General features: G+C 38.0%; 1 protein-coding gene across 3 annotated transcripts in view; it reads right to left on the reverse strand.

The window, feature by feature from the left end:
• Nucleotides 1-27,435, reverse strand: part of KIF27 (kinesin family member 27) — a 101,455-nt gene that overhangs the window by 40,016 nt on the left and 34,004 nt on the right. For all 3 annotated transcript variants that reach the window (XM_032164386.2, XM_058446181.1, XM_058446180.1), the window contains 7 exons: nucleotides 26,435-26,604; nucleotides 25,858-25,955; nucleotides 23,852-24,007; nucleotides 20,670-20,875; nucleotides 17,174-17,371; nucleotides 7,112-7,225; nucleotides 4,278-4,454 (listed from right to left, as the gene is read on the reverse strand). In XM_032164386.2, coding sequence (XP_032020277.1) covers nucleotides 4,278-4,454; nucleotides 7,112-7,225; nucleotides 17,174-17,371; nucleotides 20,670-20,875; nucleotides 23,852-24,007; nucleotides 25,858-25,955; nucleotides 26,435-26,604 — 1,119 coding nt within the window. The remainder of the gene's footprint in view (nucleotides 1-4,277; nucleotides 4,455-7,111; nucleotides 7,226-17,173; nucleotides 17,372-20,669; nucleotides 20,876-23,851; nucleotides 24,008-25,857; nucleotides 25,956-26,434; nucleotides 26,605-27,435) is intronic.

Genomic DNA, 27,435 nt, shown 5'->3' on the forward strand with positions numbered 1-27,435 from the left:
GCCTTCTCTGCATCTATTGAAATAATCATGTGGTTTTTGTCTTTGGTTCTGTTTATATGCTGGATTACGTTTATTGATTCGCATATGTTGAACCAGCCTTGCATCCCAGGGATGAAGCCCACTTGATCATGGTGGATAAGCTTTTTGATGTGCTGCTGGATTCGGTTTGCCAGTATTTTATTGAGGATTTTTGCATCGATGTTCATCAGGAATATTGGTCTAAAATTCTCTTTTTTTGTTGTGTCCCTGCCAGGCTTTGGTATCAGGATGATGCTGGCCTCACAAAATGAGTTAGGGAGGATTCCCTCTCTTTCTATTGATCGGAATAGTTTCAGAAGGAATGGTACCAGCTCCTCCTTGTACCTCTGGTAGAATTCGGCTGTGAATCCTTCTGATCCTGGACTTTTTTTGGTTGGTAAGCTATTAATTATTGCCTCAATTTCAGAGCCTGTCATTGGTCTATTCAGAGATTCAACTTCCTCCTGGTTTAGTCTTGGGAGGGTGTATGTGTCCAGGAATTTATCAATTTCTTCTAGATTTTCTAGTTTATTTGCGTAGAGGTGTTTATAGTATTCTCTGATGGTAGTTTGTATTTCTGTGGGATCGGTGGTGATATCCCCTTTATCATTTTTTATTGTGTCTATTTGATTCTTCTCTCTTTTCTTCTTTATTAGTCTTGCTAGCAGTCTATCAATTTTGTTGATCTCAGAAAACGAGCTCCTTGATTCACTGATTTTTTGAAGGGTTTTCTGTGTCTCTATCTCCTTCAGTTCTGCTCTGATCTTAGTTATTTCTTGCCTTCTGCTAGCTTTTCAATGTGTTTGCTCTTGCTTCTCTAGTTCTTTTAATTGTGATGTTAGGCTGTTAATTTTAGATCTTTCCTGCTTTCTCTTGTGGGCATTTACTGCTATAAATTTCCCTCTACACACTGCTTTAAATGTGTCCCAGAGATTCTGGTATGTTGTGTCTTTGTTCTCGTTGGTTTCAAAGAACATCTTTATTTCTGCCTTCATTTCGTTATGTACCCAGTAGTCATTCAGGAGCAGGTTGTTCAGTTTCCATGTAGTTGAGCGGTTCTGAGTGAGTTTCTTAATCCTGAGTTCTAGTTTGATTTCACTGTGGTCTGAGAGACAGTTTGTTATAATTTCTGTTCTTTTACATTTGCTGAGGAGAGCTTTACTTCCAACTACGTGGTCAATTTTGGAATAAGTGTGATATGGTGCTGAGAAGAATGTATATTGTGTTGATTTGGGGTGGAAAGTTCTGTAGATGTCTATTAGGTCTGCTTGGTGCAGAGCTGAGTTCAATTCCTGGATATCCTTGTTAAGTTTCTGTCTCATGGATCTGATGTTGACAGTGGGGTGTTAAAGTCTCCCATTATTATTGTGTGGGAGTCTAAGTCTCTTTGTGAGGTCTCTAAGGACTTGCTTTATGAATCTGGATGCCCCTGTATTGGGTGCATATATATTTAGGATAGTTAGCTCTTTTTGTTGAATTGATCCCTTTACCATTATGTAATGGCCTTCTTTATCTCTTTTGATCTTTGTTAAAGTCCGTTTTATCACAGACTAGGATTGCAACCCCTGCCTTTTTTTGTTTTCCATTTGCTTGGTAGATCTTCCTCCATCCCTTTATTTTGAGCCTATGTGTGTCTCTGCACGTGAGTGGCCTACAGTCTCACAATACTGGTGTTGAGAAAATTTTTTATATGATGTCTTTGATAATCTCCTCTTTTCTGTTTTCTCTGTTGTATCTTTCTGGAATTCCCATTACTTGGATCTTGGGCTTTCTGGATTTATCTGCCAATTAAAAATGTTTCGCTCCTACTTTCTATTAACTTATATTTTTACTAACTTTTTGGAATATTTCCTCAACTTTATCCTTCAAGCCTTTTTTTTGAGATGGAGTTTTGCTCTTGTCGCCCAGACTGGAGTGCAATGGCACGGTCTCAGCTCACTGCAACCTCTGCCTCTCAGGTTCAAGTGATTCTCCTGCCTCAGCTCCCAAGTACCTGGGATTACAGGTACCCACAACCACGCCTGGCTAATTTTTGTATTTTTAGAAGAGACGGGGTTTCATCATGTTGGTCAGGCTGGTGTCGAACTCCTGACCTCCAGTGATCTGCTCGCCTTGGCCTCCCAAAGTGCTGGGATTACAGGTGTGAGTCACCGCACCCTGCCTATCCTCCAACTCTTTTAATTTCCAAGAGTTCTTTCATGTTTTTAATAACTTCTAGTTCTTTATAGATAGTCATCTTTTACCACATTGAGGATATTAAGATTTCTGTGAAGTTTTTTCAGCTTCTTGCTCTATCTCTAATGTCTCTGAGTTTATTTTTTCCTTTTGTTTTGTTTTCTGTCTCTAATAGTGGCATTCCTGAAATGTCCATCATATTTCAGAGTCAGGTATCGAAAAGCAGATAAGATTTGTGGTAATAGCATATATGTGGGCCACTTATTTAAGTGGGGGCTTCCAAATTTAAGAGTTTTCATATCTTTTTAGATGTTTCAGAAAATATGCCAGTCTCCAGCTAGGAAGTATAAATCTGGCTGCCAGCATTCTTGGATCCAAGTAGAGATTAGGAAATAGATGTTTCACAATTCATATGCAGACTTGCATTCATTCCCTATTTGGAGTTTTTTGACTTATCACAACCTTTGCTGTGCCTGGTTCAATCTTCAGAAAATAAATCGGTCCCAGTGTGAGAAAAAATAGTTTCATGACTATGCCCTGTTTTCATCTTCATGCTACTCCTGCCTTCTGAAAATCTTGGTCCCTTCATTTCTGAGTCTTTTTGATGTTCTATGTGAATTTTATCTCTCTAAAACTGTTATTTTTAAAAAAGGAAAACATCTAAAGCATTCCTAAAATGCCCATCACATTTCAGAGTCAGGTATTAAAAAGCTGGTAAGATGTGTGATGATAGCATATATGTAGGATCTTGGCCTGGCTCTCATTTGTGTCTCTCTAGGTACTTGGAATGCAGCATCTTCTGTTCTGCTAAGTTAATAAGCTCTCATCTATTTGCTTTCCATCTTTTCTTTTTTTGTAATCTTTTGTCCTCTGTTATCTCCTCTACTGTCTTTTCCCTTTTATGGCTTTTCAAAAAACATAATAGCTTTCATGAGATATAATCTACATACCATGCAGTTCACCAACATTAAAGTATATAACTAACTCAAGGCAGGGCATGGTGGCTCCTGCCTGTAATTCCAGCACTTTGGGAGGCCAAGACAGGTGGATCACAAGGTCAGAAGTTCAAGACCAGTCTGACCAATATGGTGAAACCCCGTCTCTACTAAAAATACAAAAATTAGCTGGGCATGGTGGTGTGCGCCTATAATCCCAGCTACTCGGGAGGCTGAGACAGGAGAATCACTTGAACCCAGGAGGCAGAGGTTGCAGTGAGCACAGATCGCACCACTGCACTCCAGTCTCAAAAAATAAAAAATAATAATAAAGTATATAATTCAATGGTTTTTCACATATTCACAGTTATGTAACCATCACCACAATCAATTTTACATTTTCTTCACCCTACCAAAAAAAGAAACCCCACACCTATTAGTAGGCATTCTATTTCCCCCCCAATCCCCCACCAACCCTAGGTAACCACTATTCTAGTTTTTGTCTCTGGACAGAAATGGAATTACCCTTTCTGGAGAGTTGATACAAATGGTATTATACAAAGGTGGTCTTTTGTGACTGGTTTCTTTCACTTAACATGGGTTTTCAGGGTTCATCCATGTTGTAACATGTATCAGTACTTCATTCCCTTCTATTGTCAAATAATACGCTATTGTATGGATAATCACAGTTTATCCATTCATCACTTGATGAACATTTGTGTTTTCAGTTTTTAGCTATTATGAATGTTACTATGAATGTTCATGTTCAAGTTTTTGTGTGGATACATGCTTTCATTTCTCATGGAGAAATACAGAGATAGATCGATCTATCTATCTATCTATCTATCTATCTATCTATCCATCCATCCATCCATCCATCCATCAATCCACCCACCCACCCTCCCATCCATCCCTAGGAATGAGATTACTGGGTCACCTAGTATCTCTAAGTTTAGCCTTTTGAGGAACTACAAGATGGTTATCCAAAGCAATTGCACCATTTTCCAATTTCACCAGCAGTGTATGAAGGTCCCAATTTCTCCACCTCCTCCCACACATTTCTTATTATGTTTTTCTGATTATAGTCATCCTAGTGGGGAGTGGGGAGTGGTTTACAACCAGAATAAAGTAGTGTATTAAACAGAATACCTGACTAGATCTCAATTTCTTATTTTCCAGGTGACTCTTCTCCTGTAACAGAGCCTCCTTCTTAGAAACTATGGCCTCCCGTTTCTTTAAGTCTTCTTCCAGCTCCTCTAATTCTTGGCGTTGGTTCAGAACTTTCTCTATTTCTTCATCTAACCATTTCTTTTGCTCATCCAATTTCTACATTAAAATTAAAAAAAAGTTACTTGTTTTTCTTTCTGCCATAAAAATTATATGGTAATAATAGAATTTCAGATTGGCTGAAATCTCTTAAATGAACATTTAAAAACTATCACTCAGAGTAACTCAGGTACCCGTCTGAGATCCTAAAGACATCAGTGGTTCTAGTCAAGATGTAGCTATGTTGTTTTATAAAGAATTAAAATTTATTCCCCAGATATGTTAAACAGTCTAGGATTTTTTAGCCTGACAAAGAAAGGGCTGATAATTTTCTATGCCTATATTAAGAACATGCTGGAATCTTCTACTCTGTTGTAGTGGTGCACACTTCCATCACAGCACTTACACTGGTGGCTGCCCTACTTATCTATCTCCCCAACTTGAACTCCTTGATTGATTGCAGGGGCTGTAGTTTTTACCCGTTTATCCACATGGCTGGTATATTGCCTGGGCCACAGTAGGCATTCAATAAAATGTTAAATGAATGAGTGAATGAATGCCTGATTCAGTCAGTCAATGAAGTGAATAAATGAATACACACAGTGGAAGACACAGATGATGGAGGATGGAAGGAAAGCCAATTTGCATTGTAGCTTGTCAACCTCAAATAATTATTTTTAAAAAAGAAAAAAAAAACAAAAATAAAAAATTGCTGAAAAGATCTCCAAAACAAACATCTGAGTACTCTCTTGAATTAAGAATACGCAGAAACAAATACAAACATAAATATAGATGGAATATGACTGTTTAAAAGGAACTCTACCAAGTGGACATGGTAATGAAGCACTGCCACCAAAACAACAAATAAATAGGAAAAGAAATCCATATAGTATTATTTCCTAGTCTTTCATGAACCTTATAGAAAGGGTTTCTGGAAATCTATCATACAATGAGACAGTGAATATATATGAGAAAAAGAGAGCAAAATGGCCAAGACAAAGAAGATGCATAGCTATTCGGTCTTCCAATAATACCAAGATATTAATAGTATAATCTTATAAGCACTATCATGTCCAGATGACACTGGAGCCTAACATATTATAGTAGCTCTACAATTATTAGGAAGAGAAAGAGCAACTATAAAAATGTTAATTTTGTCATATCCTTAAATACTCCAGTAGGAGATCCTAGGAAGTCTAGCAAGTAACTTAAATATATTCTACAAACATTCTTAAACTGTGAGTGGGGTTTGAAAGATGAATAAGAGATTCTTTTTAAGCTCCACTTAAAAGGAAAAAACCTAAAAAATTACAACTGGTGATGACATTTCTGGGTGGATTGGGTGTGTGTGGGAATGCACCCATGTCATTATTAAATGTCACTAAGAAAATGTAATGTAAAATTTATGAAGAGAGAATAAATCTTTCTAAAGTAAGGTAGAGATAACTGCATTCTAGGTATTTTAAATACAGTATTTTTTGCTTACATAAAATTTAAAATTTCAATTTCTTTGAACTTCAAAATCAGTTTGTGGATTATGACTTTCTTTTTAAAAGGTGGCACTAAAATAATGGCTTTTTAATATATAAAGTACATATATAATTTGGTTTTCTTTGAATGTAGAGGTCTGATTTTTAGAAATATACTCGTCTTTGGCTGGGCGCGGTGGCTCACACCTGTAATCCCAGCACTTTGGGAGGCCAAGGCGGGCAGATCACGAAATCGAAACCATCCTGGCTAACACGGTGAAACCCCATGTCTACTAAAAATACAAAAAATTAGCCGGGCATGGTGGTGGGCACCTGTAGTCCCAGCTACTTGGGAGGCTGAGGCAAGAGAATGGTGTGAACCCGGGAGGCGGAACTTGCAGTGAGCTGAGATCGTGCCACAGCACTCCAGCCTGGGCGACAGCGAGACTCCGTCTCAAAAAAAATAAAATATATTCGTCTTCATGAGATGGGAATAAATACAGTCCAGTGAACATAGATTTCATGTTTATATTCTACAACATTCAAATCAACTCATTTCTACTGAAATAAGAATATATTGATTCTGCTGAGAGCAAGAAAAAACAAAAAATACAGCACATTTCTGGATGAGAAAATAATTTTGTAATAATAAAAGTTTCACTACTTGGGCAACAGGATTATTAGAAGCCCAAATCTTAGCATCACACAATATACCCATGTAACAAACCTGCATGTGTATCCCTGAATCTAAAATTTAAGAAAAGAAAAATAATAAAGTTTCAAAACAAATACTAGAAATTTTGCATTTGGGCGGCATCTAGTGTTTGAAGGTTTTATTCAGAGCCCACCAGTTTTTACATCTATCTATCTATCTATCTATCTATCTATCTATCTATCTATCTATCTATTTATTGAGAGGGAGTTTTGCTCTTGTTGCCCAGGCTGGAGTGCAGTGGCATGGTCTTGGCTCACTGCAGCCTCCACCTCCAGGGTTCAAGCGATTCTCCTGCCTCAGCCTCCCAACTAGCTGGGATTACAAGCACCCGCCACCAAGCCCAGCTAATTTTTATATTTTTAGTAGAGACGGGGTTTTACCATGTTGAGCAGGCTGGTCTTGAACTCCTGACCGCAGGTGATCCACCCACCTTGGCGTTCCAAAGTGCTAGGATTACAGGTGTGAGTTTACCTCTATTTAGACAACCATCAGATTGAAGAGAAACCAGGAAACACTAAACAGAATTGACAAACCTGGAGATGGTCTATACTTCCAAACGAACCTTTTCTCCTTTTCAAGTTACATGCATCAAGGTCCTCAGCTTTCAGTTTTAGACCTTCTTCCTGTCCTGTTTTTAATTGTAGTTCCTATAGAAAAAGAAGTTGAAAACACCTTATTGCTTTTACACCTGACCATTAAGTATGCTGATGACAATTATTTTCTTTTCTTTTTTTTTTTTTCTGGAGACAAGATCTCGCTCTCTCACCCAGGCTGGAGTGCAGTGGCACAATCACAGCCTCAAACTCCTGGGCTCAAGCCATCCAGCCACGTTTTCTTAACATTTACTTCCTTAGTTACAGAAAGAAAATGAGTAGATGACGGTTGGGGCTCTATTTGAGAAGAAAATAATGTGGGGATTTTTTTGTTTAAAAAATTTTTTTAGAGATAGGGTCTCACTCTGTAACCTAGACTAGAGTGCAATGGCGTGATCATAGCTCACTGTAAGCTCAAGCTCCTGGGCTCAAGTAATCCTCTCACCTCAGCCTCCCAAGTAGCTAGGACTACAGGTGTGTACCACCACATCCAGCTAATTTTTTTAAAATTTTTTGTAGAGATGGGGTCTTGCTATGTTGCCCAGGCCAGTCTCCAGTGATCTTCCTGGCCTCCAGTGATCCTCCAGCCTCAACTTCCTAAAGTTCTGGGATTACAGGCGTAAGTCACCATGCTCAGCCTTAATTTTTAATTGACAAATAATAATTGTACATATTCGTGAGGTACATAGTGATTATTTCAATACATATAATGTATAGTGATCAGACCAGGGTAATTAGCATATCTAAGAAGAAAGGAATGTTAGCTCTTACTGAGGCAATAAAATACAACTGCAAAAATTAGGATTTACTAACAAAACTGAGTTTTTTTTTTTTCATTCTTCATGAGTGTTACATATTAGCGTAACAAGGATAAGAGTCTGAAATTTATAAGTGGGTTATTCTCTTCTGCCTTTCTGAGCTTATTACCTTCATAGTTACTCCACTTAAGACATCCACCTGCTGTGAGTATATTAAAATTTATTATAGCAGAAATGCAAAAAGAAAAGTAATGTTCAATTTCTAGTGTTCAAAAATGGGAGTTTGCAATATGAGAATAGACTTGAAAGACAGATCATGGTCTTATGAAGTGCATTTTCCAAATTTCTTTAGTTTCCATCCACATCTTTTTTTTTTTTTTCTAGACAAAGTCTCACTCTGTCACCCAGGCTGGATGCAATGGCATAATCTCAACTCACTGCAACCTCTGCCTCCTGGGTTTCAAGCAATTCTCATGCCTCAGCCTCCTGAGTAGCTGGTATTATAGGTGTGTGCCATCATACCTGGCTAATTTTTGTATTTTATTTTTTATTTTTTAGGAGAGATAGGGTTTTACCATGTTGGCCAGGCTGGTCTCGAACTCCTGGCCTCAGGTGACCCACCTGCCTCAGCCTCCCAAAGTGCTGGAATTACAAGCATGAGCCACCACGCCCAGCCTCTATCCACATCTTAAGGGTCAAGTCAAGAGATGTGATGTTGGCCAGGAGTGGTGGCTCATGCCTGTAATCCAGCACTTTGGGAGGCCGAGGCAGGCTGATCACCTGAGGTCAGGAGTTCAAGACCAGCCTGGCCAACATGGGGACACCCCGTCTCTACTAAAAATACAAAAATTAGCTGGGTGTGTGCCTGTATTCCCAGCTACTCAGGAGGCTGAGGCACGAGAATTGCTTGAACTTGAGAGGCAGAGATTACGGTGAGCTGAGATCGCGCCACTGCACTCCAGCCTAGGTGACAGAGTGAGACTCCGTCTCAAAACAAAACAAAACAAAAGGCGCAATGTTCCTGGTGCCTTCTAGGGGTTTAGAAATGATGCTGTCCATCACTAAAGCTTAGCAGGACAGGAAGGAGGCCATGAGTCAAAGCTGGCCAGTCCACATACTCTCTGTTACTGGTCCATGATGGATAAGTACGCAATTGAAAGTGCTGAGATACTTTTATAGCAATTCGACAGAATAATTTTATGTCTGATGACTCTAACAATTTTTAAAATGGACTTTTATTTGTATATTTTAAATTTCACTTTTCTACTAATTCATGTTTTATAAAAGTGTTAGTCTGTGACAAATTTATAACAAAATAAAAACTATACCTTCTCCACAAGTAATTTCAGAAGCACCGATAGAAAGGAAGTAAAAGAAAAGCCTAGTGCTCTCCAGCCCTGGGAATGGCAGAAAGGAGAAAAGAGACAGTAAGAAAGACTTGTTTCCCAATTGTCCTCTGTCTGAGTTTTGGTCCAGAAAGGGGGATGATAAGTAAAGGTATCAATGGGGAGAGACGGGCTCCTAACCTATTCAGGAGAGAAAATGCAGACTGCAGTGCAGAAGCCCCACACCGATACACAATTGCCCAGCCTTGCTGAAAGAGCAGAGAGGTACGATTAGGAAAGAGACCCCAACTGGACTCCTTGGTCTCAAGTGGCATGGATCCTGAGTTGCGAGCTAATGTAGGTAGTCATTGTGGGGAACTGGCTCCCAAACTAGGTATAAGGACAGGCCGCTGGGCTAGCAAGCTAGACAGAATGCCTAGTAGCCTCAGTAGGGGCTTATAATGCTAGTGGGAGATGAGATGAAGGGAAAGCACCTCCATGCTCTAAACCAGAAGCAAGATCAAACTGCGAGTTATACAAGCCAGGGGTTTCATCATCAGGGGCCAGCAGATTAGGCAGGGTAAGGTGGACAAGGGAAAATAATTTCCAGCTGCTCACAATCTTCAACTCCAAGGCATAGGATAAAAGAAGGCTATATACTCAACTACAACATACACTGGCTGTCATCTTAGGGACAGAAGCATAGGGAAAAGGAGGCTAAGAGACTGAGCATTCTTACTCAAAAGAGCTGAGAAGTATTTAAAGGAAATGTTTACATTTTTAGAACAAGGTTTGAACAGAGAGAACATCTGATTAGTTTCCACCATATTTCCAGCAATAATCATGACATGGATAGAAGAGAGGTGCACTCACAAAGAGGACAGGTGCTATAGACTAAATAAAGAAAAATGTTACACCCATCTGAGTTATGAGTGAATTTGGACTCTATTATGTTTACCACCCATAGTTCTTGATGCTTCCCTAGTTCTAGTTCATAGCTATAATTTAGCCCCTGTGATAGTCCTAGAAATTTCAGGATGATGAAATAAAGCTACCTTAAATAAACAGACCTTATACTTGGAGTTGACTCTCTACTATTTCTGTTTGTCCACATACACTTTAAAAGTATATTGCACTTGTAATCCCAGCACTTTGGGAGGCCAAGGCGGGTAGATCACAAGGTCAGGAGATCGAGACCATCCTGGCTAACACTGTGAAACCCTGTCTCTATTAAAAAGACAAAAAAATTAGCTGGGCGTGGTGGCAAGTGCCTGTAGTCCCAGCTACTCGGGAGGCTGAGGCAGAAGAATGGCATGAACCCGGGAGGCGGAGCTTGCAGTGAGATGAGATCACGCCACTGCACTCCAGCCTGGGCAACAAAGAGAGACTCCGTCTCAAAAAAAAAAAAAAAGAAAGGATACAGGAGTACTTCTAATTCCCTCTTCCACATGTTGCTCCAGACAATGCCTTTTTTCTTACATTGTAATCTTTGTTATACATATTAAAATAACTGTGTACCAGGCACTGTTCTAGGCTTTTTATATCTATTTAATTATCCCATTTAGCCCTCACAACGATCCTATGATATAGGGACTATTATAAAATCCATTTTATGGATGAGGAAATGGGTGGTTAAAAAGCTTAAGATCACACCACCACCCACAATTTCAGGAGTTCTCATATCTTTTCTTCAAAGCCTATCCATGGACCTCAGTTAAGAACTGCTGCTGTGAAGAGAACCTATGCAGAAGTAGTACTATTCTTTGGAAATGGTTTAGTCAAGTAGAAAACAGACAGGAGTCTCAGAGAGTTAGCTCCAAGCAGACAGCAAATATCCTTTAGGACTGTAAGCAGGTTTTCTGTTTTTGCATTAAGTAGAGGATACATCAATATATCTTTGGGAAAGTCTGTTTCTTTTTCTGGAATACCTGATATCCCCCATAAATGGGTCATTTCACTGGAATTAGAGATGTGGCAAGATGGAATAAAAGTGCCCTAGGTGGCAAGGTGTGGTGGCTTATGCCTGTAATCCCAGCATTTTGGGAGGCTGAGGCAGGAAGATCACTTGAGCCCAGGAGTTCGAGATCAGCCTGGGCAACATAGTTAAGACCCTATCTCCACAAAAAATTTAAAAATGTGTGAGGTACGCTGGCATGTGCCTGCAGTCCTAGCTACTTGGGAGGCTGAGGTGGGAGGATTGCTTGAGCCCAGGAGGCCAAGGCTGCAGTGAGCCACGATCACACCACTGCACTCAAGCCTGGATGACAGAGCAAGACCTTGTCTCAAAAAAAAAAAAAAAGTGCACTACATAAGAAGGTAAACGTTTGAGTTACAAGCAGAGTTGCATTTCAGCAGACTTCTACTCTTTGAAGAAGACACTGTCTTTTTTTCCCTAAGCATGGATTTAGAGAGTGCTATGTCTTGCTGGTTTAAGCCATGGCCTATGAGAGATGAGGAGTTAAAAACCAAAGACCACAACACTGAACAGGCTGGCCTGATCTTCACATTGGAAGAAGGGCTAAAACAAAACAGACTAAGTTGTTGGCAGCAGAAATGAAAATTGGACAGATTCATGGTGTTTTAAAGATATACTCTGAAGGCTTTAGTGGTTCATTGGATATGCATAAGAAAGAGGCAAGAACCAATTATGATGCCTAAATTTCTAGCACACCCAACTGATATATCAGGTAAGGCACATTGGAGAACTACATTTTTCCCCCATGAAGGGAGCAGGGAGTGGGGAATCATGGAAAGGTAAGTAAGGAAGATCATTAATTCATCTATAAGACAACCTAGGGAAGAGGTTGGAGCTCAAAGAACAGACTTGGGATTAAGCATTTAATTTGGAAATTTTCAGTTTAATTGCAGCCATGGAAAAGTATCCTATACTCACCTAGGATAGAGTATAGAAGAGGGCAGAGACCAGAGCCATGAGGAACTCCCATATTTAAAAGGACTGGTGGAGTAGGATGAGCTAGCCAAGACAGAGAACAAGCAATCAGGAAGAGAGGAAAAAACAAGGAAAGTATAATGTCACAAAGGCAAGGGGAAAATACTTCAAGACGGAGGGAGTGCTGAACTGTGCTGGATGCACAGTATTAAGATAAGGACTTTAGTGACAGAGAGAGCACTAGTGAACTTCTCAAGAGCTGTGAAGTGGGTGATAGAGCCAGAAGCCAGCTGGACAGGATAAGAGAACGAATGAAAGTAGAAGTAACAGAAACAAATGCAGTCAACTTTCCCAAGAAGTTTGGTTACAAAGGGGAGGTAAGAAAGGGAGGGGAAAAAGGTTGAAGGAGGATAATTTTAGGATGAAAAAATTAAGATATTTAAAGACAAATCCAGAAGAAAAAAAAAGTTGAAAATAAGAAAAAAGGATAAAAGATGACACATACATGCTTAGCAAAGTATTGCTTGAATATAAATCTCAATAAATGTTAACTATTGCTATAATTATTATTATTACCATTATTATGAATCATTATTATTATTACCAGTTCTTTTAAATATGGGAGTTCCTCATGGCTCTGATTTTTGCCCTCTTAACTTCTATACTCCATCCTAGGTGAGTATAGAATACTTTTCCATAGCTGCAATTAAACTCATACTCTTCACTGGGTTGTCTTATAGTGTCAAGGAAATTTAAAAAGCAATTCCATTTATAATAGCATCTAAAAGAATATCTAGGAACAAGTTTAAGTAAAGAGGTAAAATACTACTGGTACACTAAAAATTACGACATTGCTGAAAGAAATTAATGAAGACCTAAATAAATGGAAAGACTTCCCATGCTCGTGGATAAGAAAATTTAATATTGTCAAGATGTCAATACTACTCAGAGCAATCTAGAGATTCAACAATCCTTATCAAAATTCCAATAGCCTTTTTTGCAGAAATGGAAAAGCCCATCCTCAAATTCACGTGGAAAATTGTAGGGGCCCTGAATAGCCAAAATCATCTTGAAAAAGAAGAGCAAGGTGGGAGGACTTACTTCCTGATTTCAAGACTTACTACAAACCTACAGTAATCAAAATAGTGTGATACTAGCATGAGGATAGACATATAGACCTATGGAATAGAACTGAAAGTTTAGTAACCATATATCTATGGCCAGTTGATTTTTTAAAAATAAAAACTGGGGCCAAGCATGGTGGCTCAGGCCTGTAATCCCAATACTTTGGGAGGCCAAGACCAGAGGATCACTTGAAGCCAGGAGTTCAAGACCAGCCTGGGAAATATAGCAAGACACTGTCTATAAAAAGTAGAAAAAAAAATTAGCCAGGTGTGGTGGTATGCATCTGTAGTCCCAGCTGCTTAGGAGGCTAAGGCAGGGGGATCACTTGAGCCCAGGAATTGGAGACTGCAGTGGGCTATGATCATGCCACCGCACTTCAGCCTGGGTGACAGAGTGAGACCCTGTCTCAAAAAAACAAAATTGTACATGTGTAAGGTATACAACATGATGTTTTGATATACATAGTGAAATGATTACTATAGTCAAGCTAACATATTTATCTCTTCACATAGTTAGCATTTTGGTTTTTTTTTGTGGTAAGAGTACCTGAAATCCACTCTCTTAGCAAATTTCCAGTATACAATAGTCATCATGCTGTACACTAAGTCTCTAGACTTATTTATTCTACATAACTGCAACTTTGTACCATTTGACCAACATCTCCCCGTTTCCCCTATCAGCATTTCCCTATTTCTCACTCCAACTGATTTTTGATAAGGGTGCCAAGTCCATTCAATGGAGGAAAGAACAGTCTCTTCAACAGATGGTACTGGTACAACTGGAGTTCCACATGCAAAAGAATAAATCTGGACCGCTACTTCACACCATATACAAAAACTGACCCCAAATGGACCAATGACCTAAATATAAAAGCAAAAAACATAAAACTCTTAGCAGAAAACATAAATCTTCATGACCTTGGATTTAGGCAATGGATTCTTAGACATGACACCAAAAAACGCAAGCAACAAAAGAAAAAAATAGATAAATCGGACTTCAACAAAACTAAAAATTTTTGCATATCAAAGGATATTATCAAAGTATAAAGAAAACCTACAGAATAGGAAAAAATATTTGGAAATCATGTATCTGATAGAATTTAATGTCAGAATATATAAAGAACTCATACAACTCAACAACAAAGAACCAAATTAAAATGTGGACAAAGAACTTGAATAGACATTTCTCCAAAGAAGATTTATGAACAGCCAATAAGCACATGAAAAGATGCTCAACATCATTAGTCATTAGGGAAATGCAAACCAAAACCACAATGAGATACAACTTCATCCATCCTGGCTAACACAGTGAAAACCCATCTCTACTAAAAATACAAAAAATTAGCCAGGCATGGTGGCGGGTGCCTGTAGTCCCAGATACTCGGGAGGCTGAGGCAGGAGAATGGCGTGAACCCGGGAGGCGGAGCTTGCAGTGAGCCGAGATCACGCCACTGCAGTCCAGCCTGGGCAACAGAGAGAGATTCTGTCTCAAAAAAGAAAAAAAAAAAAAAAAAGAGATACAACTTCATACCTACTCGGATGACTATAATAAAAAAAAGAAAGAAACAGGTGTTGACAAAAGTGTGGAGAAATTAGAACATTCACACATTGCTGGTGGAAATGTAAAATGCTGCTGCTGCTATGAAGAACAGTGGTTTCTCAAAAAGCTAAGCACAGATTTACCATATAACCCAGAAATTCTACTCCTAGGTACATACCCAAAGGAACTGAAAACAGAGACTTATTTGTATGCCAATGTTCACTGCAGCATTATTCACAATAGCCAAATGGTAGAAACAACTCAAGTGTCCATTGATGGATGAATGGATAAAGAAACTGTGGCATATCCATACAATGGAATATTATTTGCAATAAAAGGGAATGAAGTTCTTGTACATGCTGCAGTGTAGACAAACCTTGAAAATATTATGCTAAATGAAATAAGGCTGACACAGAAGGTAAAATATTATATAATTCTACTTATATGAAGTATCTAGAATAAGCAAATTCATAGAGAAAGTAGATTAGAGATTACCAAGAGCTGGGGGGAGGGGAAAATGAGGAGCTATTCCATAATATTACAGAGTGTCTGTCTGGAGTGATGAAAATGTTTTGGAAATAGATAGTGGTGATGGTTGCACGAGATTGTGAATGTAATTAATGCCACTGAATTATACACTTAAAAACAGTTAAAATGGGTTGGGCACAGTGGCTCACACCTGTAATCCCAGCACTTTGGGAGGCTGAGGCGGGCGGATCACCTGAGGTCGGGAGTTCAAGACCAGCCTGACCAACATGGAGAAACCCTGTCTCTACTAAAAATACAAAATTAGCCGGGCGTGGTGGTGCCCGCCTGTAATCCCAGCTACTCAGGAGGCTGAGGCAGGAGAATCACTTGAACCCAGGAGGTGGAGGCTGTGTTGAGCCGAGATCACACCATTGCACTCCAGCCTGGGCAACAAGAGTGAAACTCCATCTCAAAAAAAAAAAAACAAAAAAAAAGTTAAAATGGTAAATTTTATGTTATATATATTTTACCACAACTTAAAAATTAATAATAAATAATGAGTAACTTGGTTTAAATGCTCTTTAAGTTCCCTTCCATTGCTGAATTCTGTGATTTTTGTTTTTAAGGTTGGAAAATAGGTTATATCCATTGTTGAAAATCTAGGAAATCTGGGGCATATTGATAATGGGAGAGGCTAAACATGTGCAGGGACAGGGAGTATATAGAGTATCTCTGTACCTTCCTTTCAATTTTGCTGTGAACCTAAAATGGCTCTAAAAAAATAAAATCTTGCCGGGTGCGGTGGCTCACGCTTGTAATTCCAGCACTTTGGGAGGCCGAAGCGGGTGGATCACGCGGTCAGGAGATTGAGACCATGGTGAAACCCTGTCTCTACTAAAAATATAAAAAATTAGCCGGGCGTGGTGGCAGTCGCCTGTAGTCCCAGCTACTCGGAGAGGCTGAGGCACGAGAATGGCGTGAACCCGGGAGGCGGAGCTTGCAGTGAACCGAGATCGCGCCCCTGCACTCCAGCCTGGGCGACAGAGCAAGACCCCGTCTCAAAATAAATAAATAAATAAATAAAATAAAATAAAATCTTAATTTTTAAAATATCTAGGAAATCTCCAATTATGTCCCATGCCTTGGGTTCAGCTTAATATTTCAATGGAACAGAGCCTGACACATAGTACTAGATAAGTGTCTGTTATTATAATCATCATCATCTTTTTCAAAAAAGCCCTGTGGGACAAGTAGGATTAAGGCCATTTTAGATAAGAATAAACTGACTCAGAGAGGGTAAAATTTTTGAGAAATTTGAGAAAATTTATTTTCTCAATAAATCTCTCAGTCAGCAACTGAGTGAGCTAGGATTTGAACCTATGATAGCCTGGTCAAAGAGCCTAGGCTGACACCACTAAGTTCTTCCCCAGCCCAATCTATTCTAGAACTGCTGTGCATACAGGTCTGATCATTTTTCTGCTCACTGTGAATGAAAAGGTACCACTTTACCTGGTACTTTTTCTGTGTAGCCACATGGACAATGCATGTCAAAGCACTTTGAAGACAGAAAATCCTATTCAAATGATAGGTATTATTTAGAAAGTTGGCTTTATAAATGTATGTTTTTGACAGCTTCAATTAAAGTTAGGATCCTACTAAGAGAAATTATCATTGTACCTTCTTTTGTGCAGTCAAAGCCTTCAAGACAGTACTCAGAATTCAATAAATAGGTTTTACTATGTAGATGAACAAAGCTTTAACGTGAATAAGGACAGCAGTGAAGGGCAGGTCAAGGATAGATACTTCACAAGCCAATTGAATGAAGACCATGGATTCGTTAGCTCTGAGCCGTTTAACATTTCATATTATACTTAGCAGGAATGTATGACAATATTACTTTGATTTTTTGCTGGTCCCGCTTAATTACTGCATCCAGTTGCTTCCTTTTTTCATTTTCTTCTCGTAGTTTTCTTTGTAGCTGTATCTTTTGATACTTCATGTGATCTACACTCTGCTCTAGTTCATTAGCACGTTTCTCATTTTGGATTGACAGTGACGCCAGTTTCTTACTATCTTGTTGCTTCTTCTGTAAGACCTGAGATCATATGGAATATTTCAAAATGAAAAACTGAATCTCTCACAATCCTCAACTAAACTTAATCTTTTCATTTGATGGTAAAAGAAGGAATTTTCTCTAGATTTTCATTTATTTTTCACAGGTTCACAAACAATTGCTTACTATCATACATTTCCATTTTTGCAATTAGGGAAACCATCATAATTTGCATCACATATGTAAAAGTATAAAGAATGATGAGACTTCCTGCTGTGGGCAACAAACAAAATGAAACAGATGATTTGCTTTTCATTAATAAGTATTTTAATTTAAAAAATAGTTAAAACAGTATGAAACTGAATTTATATTTTAAGAGTCACTCTTATCATACACCCCAATCTACCTGTCCTGCTTCCCAACACAAAATTATCAATTTCTTATTCTTCCAGAAAAAAATGTATGCATATGCGTGCAAATAGCTGCATATGTATTCTATATAGACTACTGTCTCCCTTTTTTCCTACTTATCTCAGAGGTCTTTTCATATGGATTTGTTCCGGGTGGCTGCATAGCATTCCACTGTGCTCTTGTTTTTATAGCTACAGCTATAGCCTAAATCGTTAATCCCTGAGTTAGGATGATCAGAGCTGATAACATCTTCCCTGAGAGTGACCAACCATTATAATTACTATTATAACATTTATCTTAAATTCCTTCTCATCTAACTAAAATTACATATAGATAGCATTAGACTTTCAAAGTGTTCACATCACTAATATAAAATACTTATGTTACAATTTAGTCCTGACCAAACAAACATATATTAAACTTGTATTATGTGATTAACATTGCACTAAGTACCAATTAGGTGGCATAAAAAAGGTAAAGGGATGTCATTCATAAATTATGCAGACCACAATTATTTCCTTTATTTTGGCAATACAGTGTTAGCATAGGCAAGTTTTGTTTTAATTAAACTAAGTATCCAAGAGGCACTGCTGCTTAGAGCAGTGCTACTCAAAATGTGATCTCTGGACCAGTGCTAGTTCAACAATAGACATTGTTGTCAATTTGCACTCCTCAGTATACTGTTAGATTCGGTTGATGTTTTCATGTGAAACTTTTTTGATCAAGGAAGCTGTGCAATGATTGACCTTTATCTCATCACAGAACAAGAACAATCTGCAGATGGACTACTTTGGGTACCACTAGCTTGGAGGCCACAGGCCTTTGCCGTTTCCAGTACCTAAATTTGGACACTGGCTTTGCCACTTATAATTGACAGTAATTACAATACTGCAGCAAAAAATATAATACCAGCATTTTAATGTCTTTTTCACATAATATTAAAAATATCAGTGTACATCCTGAAAGTCTTAGAGTGAGATACTGTTCCCATTGTCTTTTGCACTTATTTCATAGTTGCTCAAAAGTGCATCTGTCAGCATTAAACTATTAATGCAGCATGTAATGCTCTACATATACCTAAAGACATTAAAAATATAGGTTTTAGAAGTTTTTAATTTAAAAATGTTTTGTTTTAAAAATTGAAATAACCGTTTTATACCAGTAAAAATACTAGTATTTCAATATTTTAAAACAGCATGATATGGCTGGGTGCGGTGACTCACACCTGTAATCCCAGCACTTTCTGAGGCCAAGATGGGTGGATCACTTGAGGTCAGGAGTTTGAGACCAGCCTGGCCAATGTGGTGAAACCGCGTCTCTACTAAAAATACAAAAATTTGCGGGCGTGGTGGCAGGCACCTGTAATCCCAGCTATTTGAGAGCCTGAGGCAAGAGGATCATTTGAGCCTGGGAGGAGGCAACTGCAGTGAGCTGAGATCATGCCACTGCACTCCAGCCTGGGCAACAGAGCAAGCCTCCATCTCAAAAAAAAAGTATGGTATGTTAGAGAACTGAAAACCGGTATTGTCATCACCACTGTGGGACTCTGACTGAGTTATTTTACCTTTCTAAACCTTTGTTTCCACATTTGTAAAATGGCTAAAAATGCCCACTTCAAAGGATTAAATAATGCGTATAAACCATTTGGTATGTATAGGCCCTCAACAAATGGTAACTACTGTCCTCCTCATCCTCATCATCCTTATCCCCATGAGTAGCGCAGGGATATGTCAAAGGTACAAAATTTCTAAAACTATGTCTTGTTTCTGTCCTCTGCTGTATCAGATGTTTCTTTTGAGGTAAAGTTCTACACCTTTCATTTTCTTTCCTTATCAGTACTCTTAGCAGAAAAGGATATACAGCAGGAAGCAAAGCATGGAAAGGTGAATTCCAAAGTGGAAATAACTATTCTGAAGGAAAATGGAAGGTGTGACATAGATAACCACCCTATGTCCTCCTTTAAGCAGTTCAAACATTCAAGTCATATTATTTTAACTTGATGTTGGCTTGAGAAGCTATTTAGGTAACAACTTTTAGTGGAAATATCCAGATGTTTGAGGTGGCATTAGAAACCCCAGGAGGGACTTTTCTGGCCTGTCACACCAGAATATACTGGTATATTACAATATACCGGGCACACCAAAGGTATATTGTAAACATCTATTTTGCTGAAAGCAAATAACTGTGGCATAGTTCAATAATAATAATAATGCTGTGAATAGGTTAATTACAACTCTACCTACAATGGAAAAATATAAAAATGTTTCTATAACATGAAAGAAAGCAGTAGACCATGAGAGATAAAGAAATAGAGGACACCTCCTAGAAAGTTCATTATAATCAGACTAACAAAGCACTGTGACTATCTCCAAAGCACCTGGAAATGGCTTCATCATACAAAATCTCTATGTGATGGAATATTTCTCATAGAATAGAATTTTTAACTGTAGCTATTTCTAAAGTTAAAGCTAAAACCAGGTATTAGGAAGTTAAGGATGAGTTGCAGTACACAAAGTTATTAACCTTTCTTAAGCCAATCAGTTATGGTTTGGGAAAACCATATCTCGAAATAGTTCCCATTTGTTGAGTGTCTACAAAGTGTCATATATGTACCAGCTGTTTTATTTGCATTATTTAACCATTATTTAATCCTTTGTCCTTCAGAAAAAAACACCATTTCGTGGTTATGTTTATTTCTTACCATGTGGTTTTTTGATATGATGATTGAAAGAATATACTTCTTGAATTAAGAAATACATTACTCAGATTGTAAAATATGTAAACTGACCAGCACACTACAAAAGAAAAGTTGACACCCAGTTTCTCTTGCTGGTATAAACTGAATCCCACTTCTTTCCTAACTCAGTACAAGAATCCTCAGAAGCAAGAAAGCTTAAATAAATTTTCTCAATTACATTTTTTAAATTACCTGAACTCTCAGCTTTGCAGCATCCATCTTTTTACGAAACTCTTTCTGTAATTTTACCTTCATTGCAACATCAGAAAGATCTTTGTTTTCCAGCTCCTGTAGCTGCTTTTGCGTTTCAGTTAGTTCGACTTTTGCCTGTTCTGCATCATGCTCTAGCTTTGTTACTTTCAAAGAATACTGCTTGCTTACAGACTTGGCATCATTACCTTAACCATAATAATAATTATTATTAGTATAAATTATGTAAAAAGAAGTTAAACATCAAAAACATAAAAATACTCTACTCTAAAATCCAGCCAGTCAGTGATACTATTTAACGCATAGCATTAAAAACCCAGTTGTCCCCACCCACCCGCATCAAACACAGCTTGCCATCAGGCCTCTTAATGATTAGTTCCTTAATGACTGTTCCCATCTGCTGCCAGTCAGTCTCACTGGTTCAATCTTTGGCGTTTTAGAGTGACATTTCTGGTCCTCTGAATTTGTATTTGAGCTTTGCTGGCATCAAACTCAGTTAAGAAGGATATATGGAGTAACTGTTTGTCCTCTTAGTATACTCCAGCCTCCTGCTACCAATAATCTGTCTGCTTGAATTCCTTTTTTAAATTATTATGAAAATTTTTAAATATAACAAAAGAAATAATAAAATGAACCCCCATCACCCAGATTTAAAAGTTATCAAGATTTTGTCACAGTTGCTTCAAATATGCCTTTTGTTTTACTTTGCTTAAATATTATAAAGCAATCCCAGATGTCACTCATCTCACCTATACATACTTCATTTTGTTAAATTCCTCTTTTTACTTATACATACTGTAATCAGCATTCATACAAAATATGGACATAACCAAAAAGTCATTATCACACTAACAATATTAATACCAATCAGTCCATATTCAGACTTCCCCAATTGCCTCAAAATGTGTTTCACAATTGGTTTATTTAAATCAGGATCTAAACAAGGTCCACAATACATTTGATTTGTTGTCTCTTAAGAATCTTTTCATCCAAAGCTAACTCTCTCCTTTTTCACTAACCTGAACTTATTCAAGATTAATTCCTTTTAAATTCTTTTCTTATTAATATATAGAACAGAAAAAATAGAATAAAGATATTTCTATATCTCTTTTGATTCTAAGTCCAGCTAGTGACCCTAAAAGCTTGGTTTTGATTTGCTCTGAATAGGCAACCATCCCTGAACTAGACTGGCAAACTCGTGGCAGTAGAAAACAGGAGTCTAAAGCTCAGGGGATGAATAATCACCAGAGACAGTTTATTATACTATTTATTTATTTAGACAGAGTCTCGCTCTGTCACCCAGGCTAGAGTGCAGTGGTACAATGTCAGCTCACTGCCACCTCCGCCTCCTGGGTTCCAGCAATTCTCCTGCGACAGCCTCCTGAGTAGCTGGGATTACAGGCACACACCACCATGCCCAGCTAATTTTTGTATTTTTAGTAGAGACGGTTTCACCATGTTGGCCAGGCTGGTCTTGAACTCCTGACCTCAAATGATCTGCCCGCCTCAGCCTCCCAAAGTGCTGGGATTACAGGCGTGAGCCACCGCGCCCAGTCTATTATACTATTTATATAGCTGGTTATACTGCTACCCAAAAATACTCATCATTTTTTGATAAAAGTTATTTAACTAAATGCAGTGTGAACTGTCCTCTGACTTTAATTTACGATTACTTGACTAACTTTAAAATACACACAACTACGATATATTAACAAGTCATTTTGGACTATTCATTAATTGTCCAACACACCAATATTTTATGAACCACTAAAAAAAATACAGTGCCAATTACAACATGTTTATTTTATTTTTTTGAGACGGTCTCGCTCTGTCACCTAGGCTGGAGTGCAGTGGTGCGGTCATGACTCACTGCAGCCTTGACCTCTGGGGCTCAACCAATCCTCCTACCTCAGCCTTCCAAGTAGCTGGGACTACAGGCATGTGCCACCATGCCCAGTACGCATCAGTAGTTTTTATAAATTTTTTTTGCAGTGTATTAGAACTGATAAAATATAGTATAGATGTCCTGTTATTATTCGTTGGCAGAAGTAGCTGTTATTCAAGAGAAGTCTTCAGTGAGAGAGCATTAAGGGCATTAAGTTTTTTGTGTTTTCTTTTTTTTTGACATTTTTTAAGAAGCATCCTCTGCTTAGCTACTTTCCCAAAGCTTTTTCCTTTCTCATTCCTAGTGACATATGTGCTATGCATCATCCTAGCTCCAGTTACCCAGATGTTTAAATGAGTTTGACCATGCTGCTTCCCCACAGGCAGGATCAAACACCAGTTGACCCCTCTTAGGAGTATCTAGGAGCTGATCTAGAATGGTTTCTCCATTCCCAAGATTTCAGAGTACTGCCTGTGGAAGTTGAGGATATTTACCCACTAGAATCAACGACTTTCTTTCAGAAAGGTTACCTTACTATGGATCTTATTAAACAAGCATGTGTTTGTGGCCCGGTATACCCAACGTAGTTGTTTTAAAATAGAGGATACCAGAACTTACACAGAGAAGACCCTTTTCTTGCTCATTAGAACCAAGGGCAATTTGGAGCTTTCCTAAAAATCCTCAGAGATGGTGACTATCAAAAGCGTCAGTGAGTGCTTACTTTTCAATGCCCTCTCACTGAAGACTTCTCTTGAAGAGCAGCTGCTTCTGCCAACCAATAATAACAGGACATCTATACTATATTTTATCAATTCTAATACACTGCAAAAAAATTTATAAAAACTACAGGTGCGTACTGGGCATGGTGGCACATGCCTGTAGTCCCAGCTACTTGGGAGGCTGAGGTAGGAGGATTGGTTGAGCCCCAGAGGTCAAGGCTGCAGTGAGTCATGACTGCACCATTGCACTCCAGCCTAGGTGACAGAGTGAGACCCTGTCTCAAAAAATAAACATGTTGTAACTGGCACATTAAGTGCCACAGAATTTCAGCACAATGCAGAGTTCACACTGGTTAGAACAATTCAGAGGTGAAATCCCAAAAGAACAAAATTATTTTGATAACTAACCTCCATATATTGGCCTAAAAACTCACCTTGTTACACCAATCCAAGCTAAGTAGATAGACCTGAGCTTCAAAAACTAAAGTAACTGTTACCACATCAGAAGCAATTTTAGAAGTTTTCTTTCTCATATAAGCTGGTTCGCAAGATACTATTACCTGTTTTTATTAATTCTTTAATCAGATCTTCCTTCATCTTGATGTTAATTGTAAGTTCTCTCATTCTTTGTTTAGCTTCAGTAAGTATGCGTTCTGAATTCTTTAATTTTTGCAAATTCAATTCTTGACTCTCCTGGAGACAATCAATCTTTAAACCTTTAAAAAAAATAGAGAAATAAAACTATCTGCTGGTAAAATATTCAACAGAAGTAGAGTTAAAAAAAGAAAAGCAGACTCAAAAGCAATTTAGAGGTGGCAGTGGAAGAGACAAAAAGGAAGGGAAGGAAAAAGGGGAAAACATACACAGCAATTGGGACTCTACCATTCCAGCTTACAGTAAGAGTTTTTATTTTCTTACAAATTAATACATATATGTATATATTCTTTCATAATAACCCATAGGTTCAGACACACAGTTTTTCATTGCCTTTAACATGAGTTATTTGAGATAGGTGTAAAATTTCCAGATGGATAGAGGGGTGAATTTGTTTCCTATCAACTTCTACTTTTATTGTAATTGGAGAATGCAGACTATACCAGGCTACTCAGAGTGTGGTCTAGCACTGTTTGTTACTGTCCTGCACCAGAATGTAAATCAACTATGTCACTAAGCACACTGCTTTAGTTCAGGTGACATTTTTTTCATAGCCAGACTTTCTCAAGGAAAGAACTAGTGTAAGCTCATTTACATTCCGACGTAAGTTTTTTTTCCTGGTTGCAGAGCAGTAACAAACAGCTCAAGCATGGCTGCTTGAGTAGCATTTACCTTTATTATTTCCACATTTTGAAATTTATTTTAGTTATGCTTAAATTTTAGGCTCATAAATCCATGTATAGGTTCTTAAAGAGATGCTCTATATTTTCAAAGTGTAGCACTTATATTATTTATATTCCCTATTCCCTTATTTTTTGTGGGTCAACCATGCATTGACCAAGAGAGATGAGTTAACAAAATCTACTACTACTGGCTGGACACAGTGGTTCACACCTGTAATCCCAGCACTTTGGGCGGCTAAGGTGTGCAGATCACAAGGTCAGAAGTTCGAGACCAGACTGGCCAACATAGTGAGACCCCCATCTCTACTAAAAATACAAAAATTAGCCATATCCCACTATTGGGGAGGTGAGGCAGGAGAACCTTGAACCAAGGGAGGTGCAATGACCGAATACACCATTGCACTCGAATTCCCTCAAAAAAAAAAAAAAAAAAAAAAAAAAAAAGTTGTGAAAACTATAGGGTAGTAGTATTTTTTTTTTTTTTTTTTTTTTTTTTTTTGAGGCAGGGTGTTGCTCTGTCGCCTAGACTAGAGTGCAGTGGTGTGATCTCGGCTCACTACAGCCTCGAACTCCTGGGCTCAAGCGATTCTCCCACCTCAGCCTTCTTCCTGAGTAGGTACGCATCACCATGCTCAGCTAATTTTCTGTAGAGAGACAATCTCACTATGTTGCTCAGGCTGGCCTCAAACTCCTAGCCTCAAGCAATTCTCCCATTTCAGCCTCTCAAAGCACTGGGATTACAGGCATGAGCTACTATGCGTGGCTCATAAATGTTTTTGATGTTGTTATTGATGCATAAAAATTCTTAGCAGTTGTGTACTAAAACATTACCAACACCCAGTACACTAACTGGGCTCTAATGCCAAATACATCATTGACGTTAGGCACAAGTCCCAGTGAAGGAGTAGACACTTAGTATAATTATTTATACTGTATTTTAACATCATCAGGAATACAAAGCATATCAATTCAGGTCTGAATATAAAAATCCTTATTCTGAGGGAGTTAGCCTATATCTCTAGCCATAATTAATTGATAGAAAATCTTTTTTTATTAAGGAGTAAAAGAGGTAAAACAGAGAACATAAAAGAAATTCTACCAACTAGGAAAGCATTTGTACCAAGTTCTGGTCTTTGAGAATTCCTGGATGTTTCTTAACTTATCAACTGAGGAAAAAGATAAGTGTCCTATAACCATTAGGTCTACATTATTTAAGAAAATCTATGTACCTTCATTCTCCAAATTTGGTGTTTCATCCTGAGTATCACTCAATTCAACAAGGGAACAAACAGAGTCTGGCTTCTGAATCCATGAACGACTTCTACATCTTAAAAAAAATCAGAAAGTTAACTTATTTGTGTTTTCTAATCTGCCCTCAAATTAGTTTCCCCAAAAAGTGACAGTAATGTTAAAGAATTATTAATTACATATAAAAACAGAGTGTTACTAATATTGCTCAAAATAAAAGGATGCCCCCCCACCCATGTTGAATCCAGTAGAAAAGTCATGTTTGTTGCCAACGTGGCAGCAGAATAAGGAAATCCAAAAAAAAAAAAAAACCCTCTGAAAATTAGAATCTCATTACTACAGAAGCTCTAAAAGCAGAATTATTTTTCAGTTATAAGACTGATGACTTGTGTTCAAATACTATTTTCATAACACATTAGATGATAGTAGATTTAGCAAAAGTTACCTACTCTTCTATTAAACATAAAAGATATACTCCAATGGAAAAAACCTACACTTCTATATTTATTGCAGCATATAATTCTAAATACTTATTAAATCAGTGTATATTTAACATACCTAGTTTCAGATTTCTCTTGGCCTTCTGATTCTTCATCATCACTGTTATCAGAAAATTGGCAGTGGAGGACCTCATCTTGTTCTTCTATGTGACCCAACAGCATCTGACTTCGTGTTCGAAATCCAGCAAATATTCGATCCAGAGAGTACATAGGCGGACTTGTGTGGACCTTGCAAGTGATTCCCCCACCCAACAACAAAAAAAGTGATATTTTAAAAGTCTAATTTTATCCTATGACTCTAAGTGCTTTTAAAGGGGTTATTAGATTGGCACTCTTAAAATAGCCAATCACTGGAAAATGCTCCCCTCAAACAAAGGTCAAAATTAATTTAACAATACTGTTGTGCCTTACAGACAAATACTTCTTTCAGAATCTACACAGCTCCTTCTCTTCTGGACAACTCTTCTATCTTCACTTATGGAAAACAGTATTCAAAAATGAAATCAAAAGAATGCATGGAAAACATCCTAGCTCTTAAACACAGCACAGACACACCCCAACAAATGTGCCCTCTTCCCCATCTTCCCAGTTCAGAACACCTGGAGAACTGTGGTGCTGCCGCCAAAGGTCTGCATCCCCTCCAATCCAAATCCCACCACAGGAAGAAACCCAGAGCCGTCTCCACTCCCTCTGCCAGGGCAATATTCCTAATTTAAATACCACAATGTATATACTTATTCCTTATACATGGTAGTTAGGTATAGCTGAATTAAGGCTCTAGGAAAAATATTTAATATATGTCATAGGACAAATAAAATTGTATGGCTAGCCTGGGAATTTTCTGTAGTACAACATTCTTCTATTGGAAATGCACTTTAAATTCTCAAAAAAAAATGACCTTGGAAAACAACAACAATAAATTAGAAATTGCCTTTATACCTTTGTTCTGGTTTCTAATACAAAATATTTCCTTTGCACCATCTCTGTAACCAAACCTCAAGATGACTTCTCACAAAAGGCAATAAAATCTTAGAGGAGACAGTCCATTTATCCATATAA

This window comes from Hylobates moloch, unplaced genomic scaffold (assembly GCF_009828535.3).
Source record: "Hylobates moloch isolate HMO894 unplaced genomic scaffold, HMol_V3 SCAFFOLD_10, whole genome shotgun sequence".
NCBI classification, from domain to species: domain Eukaryota; kingdom Metazoa; phylum Chordata; class Mammalia; order Primates; family Hylobatidae; genus Hylobates; species Hylobates moloch.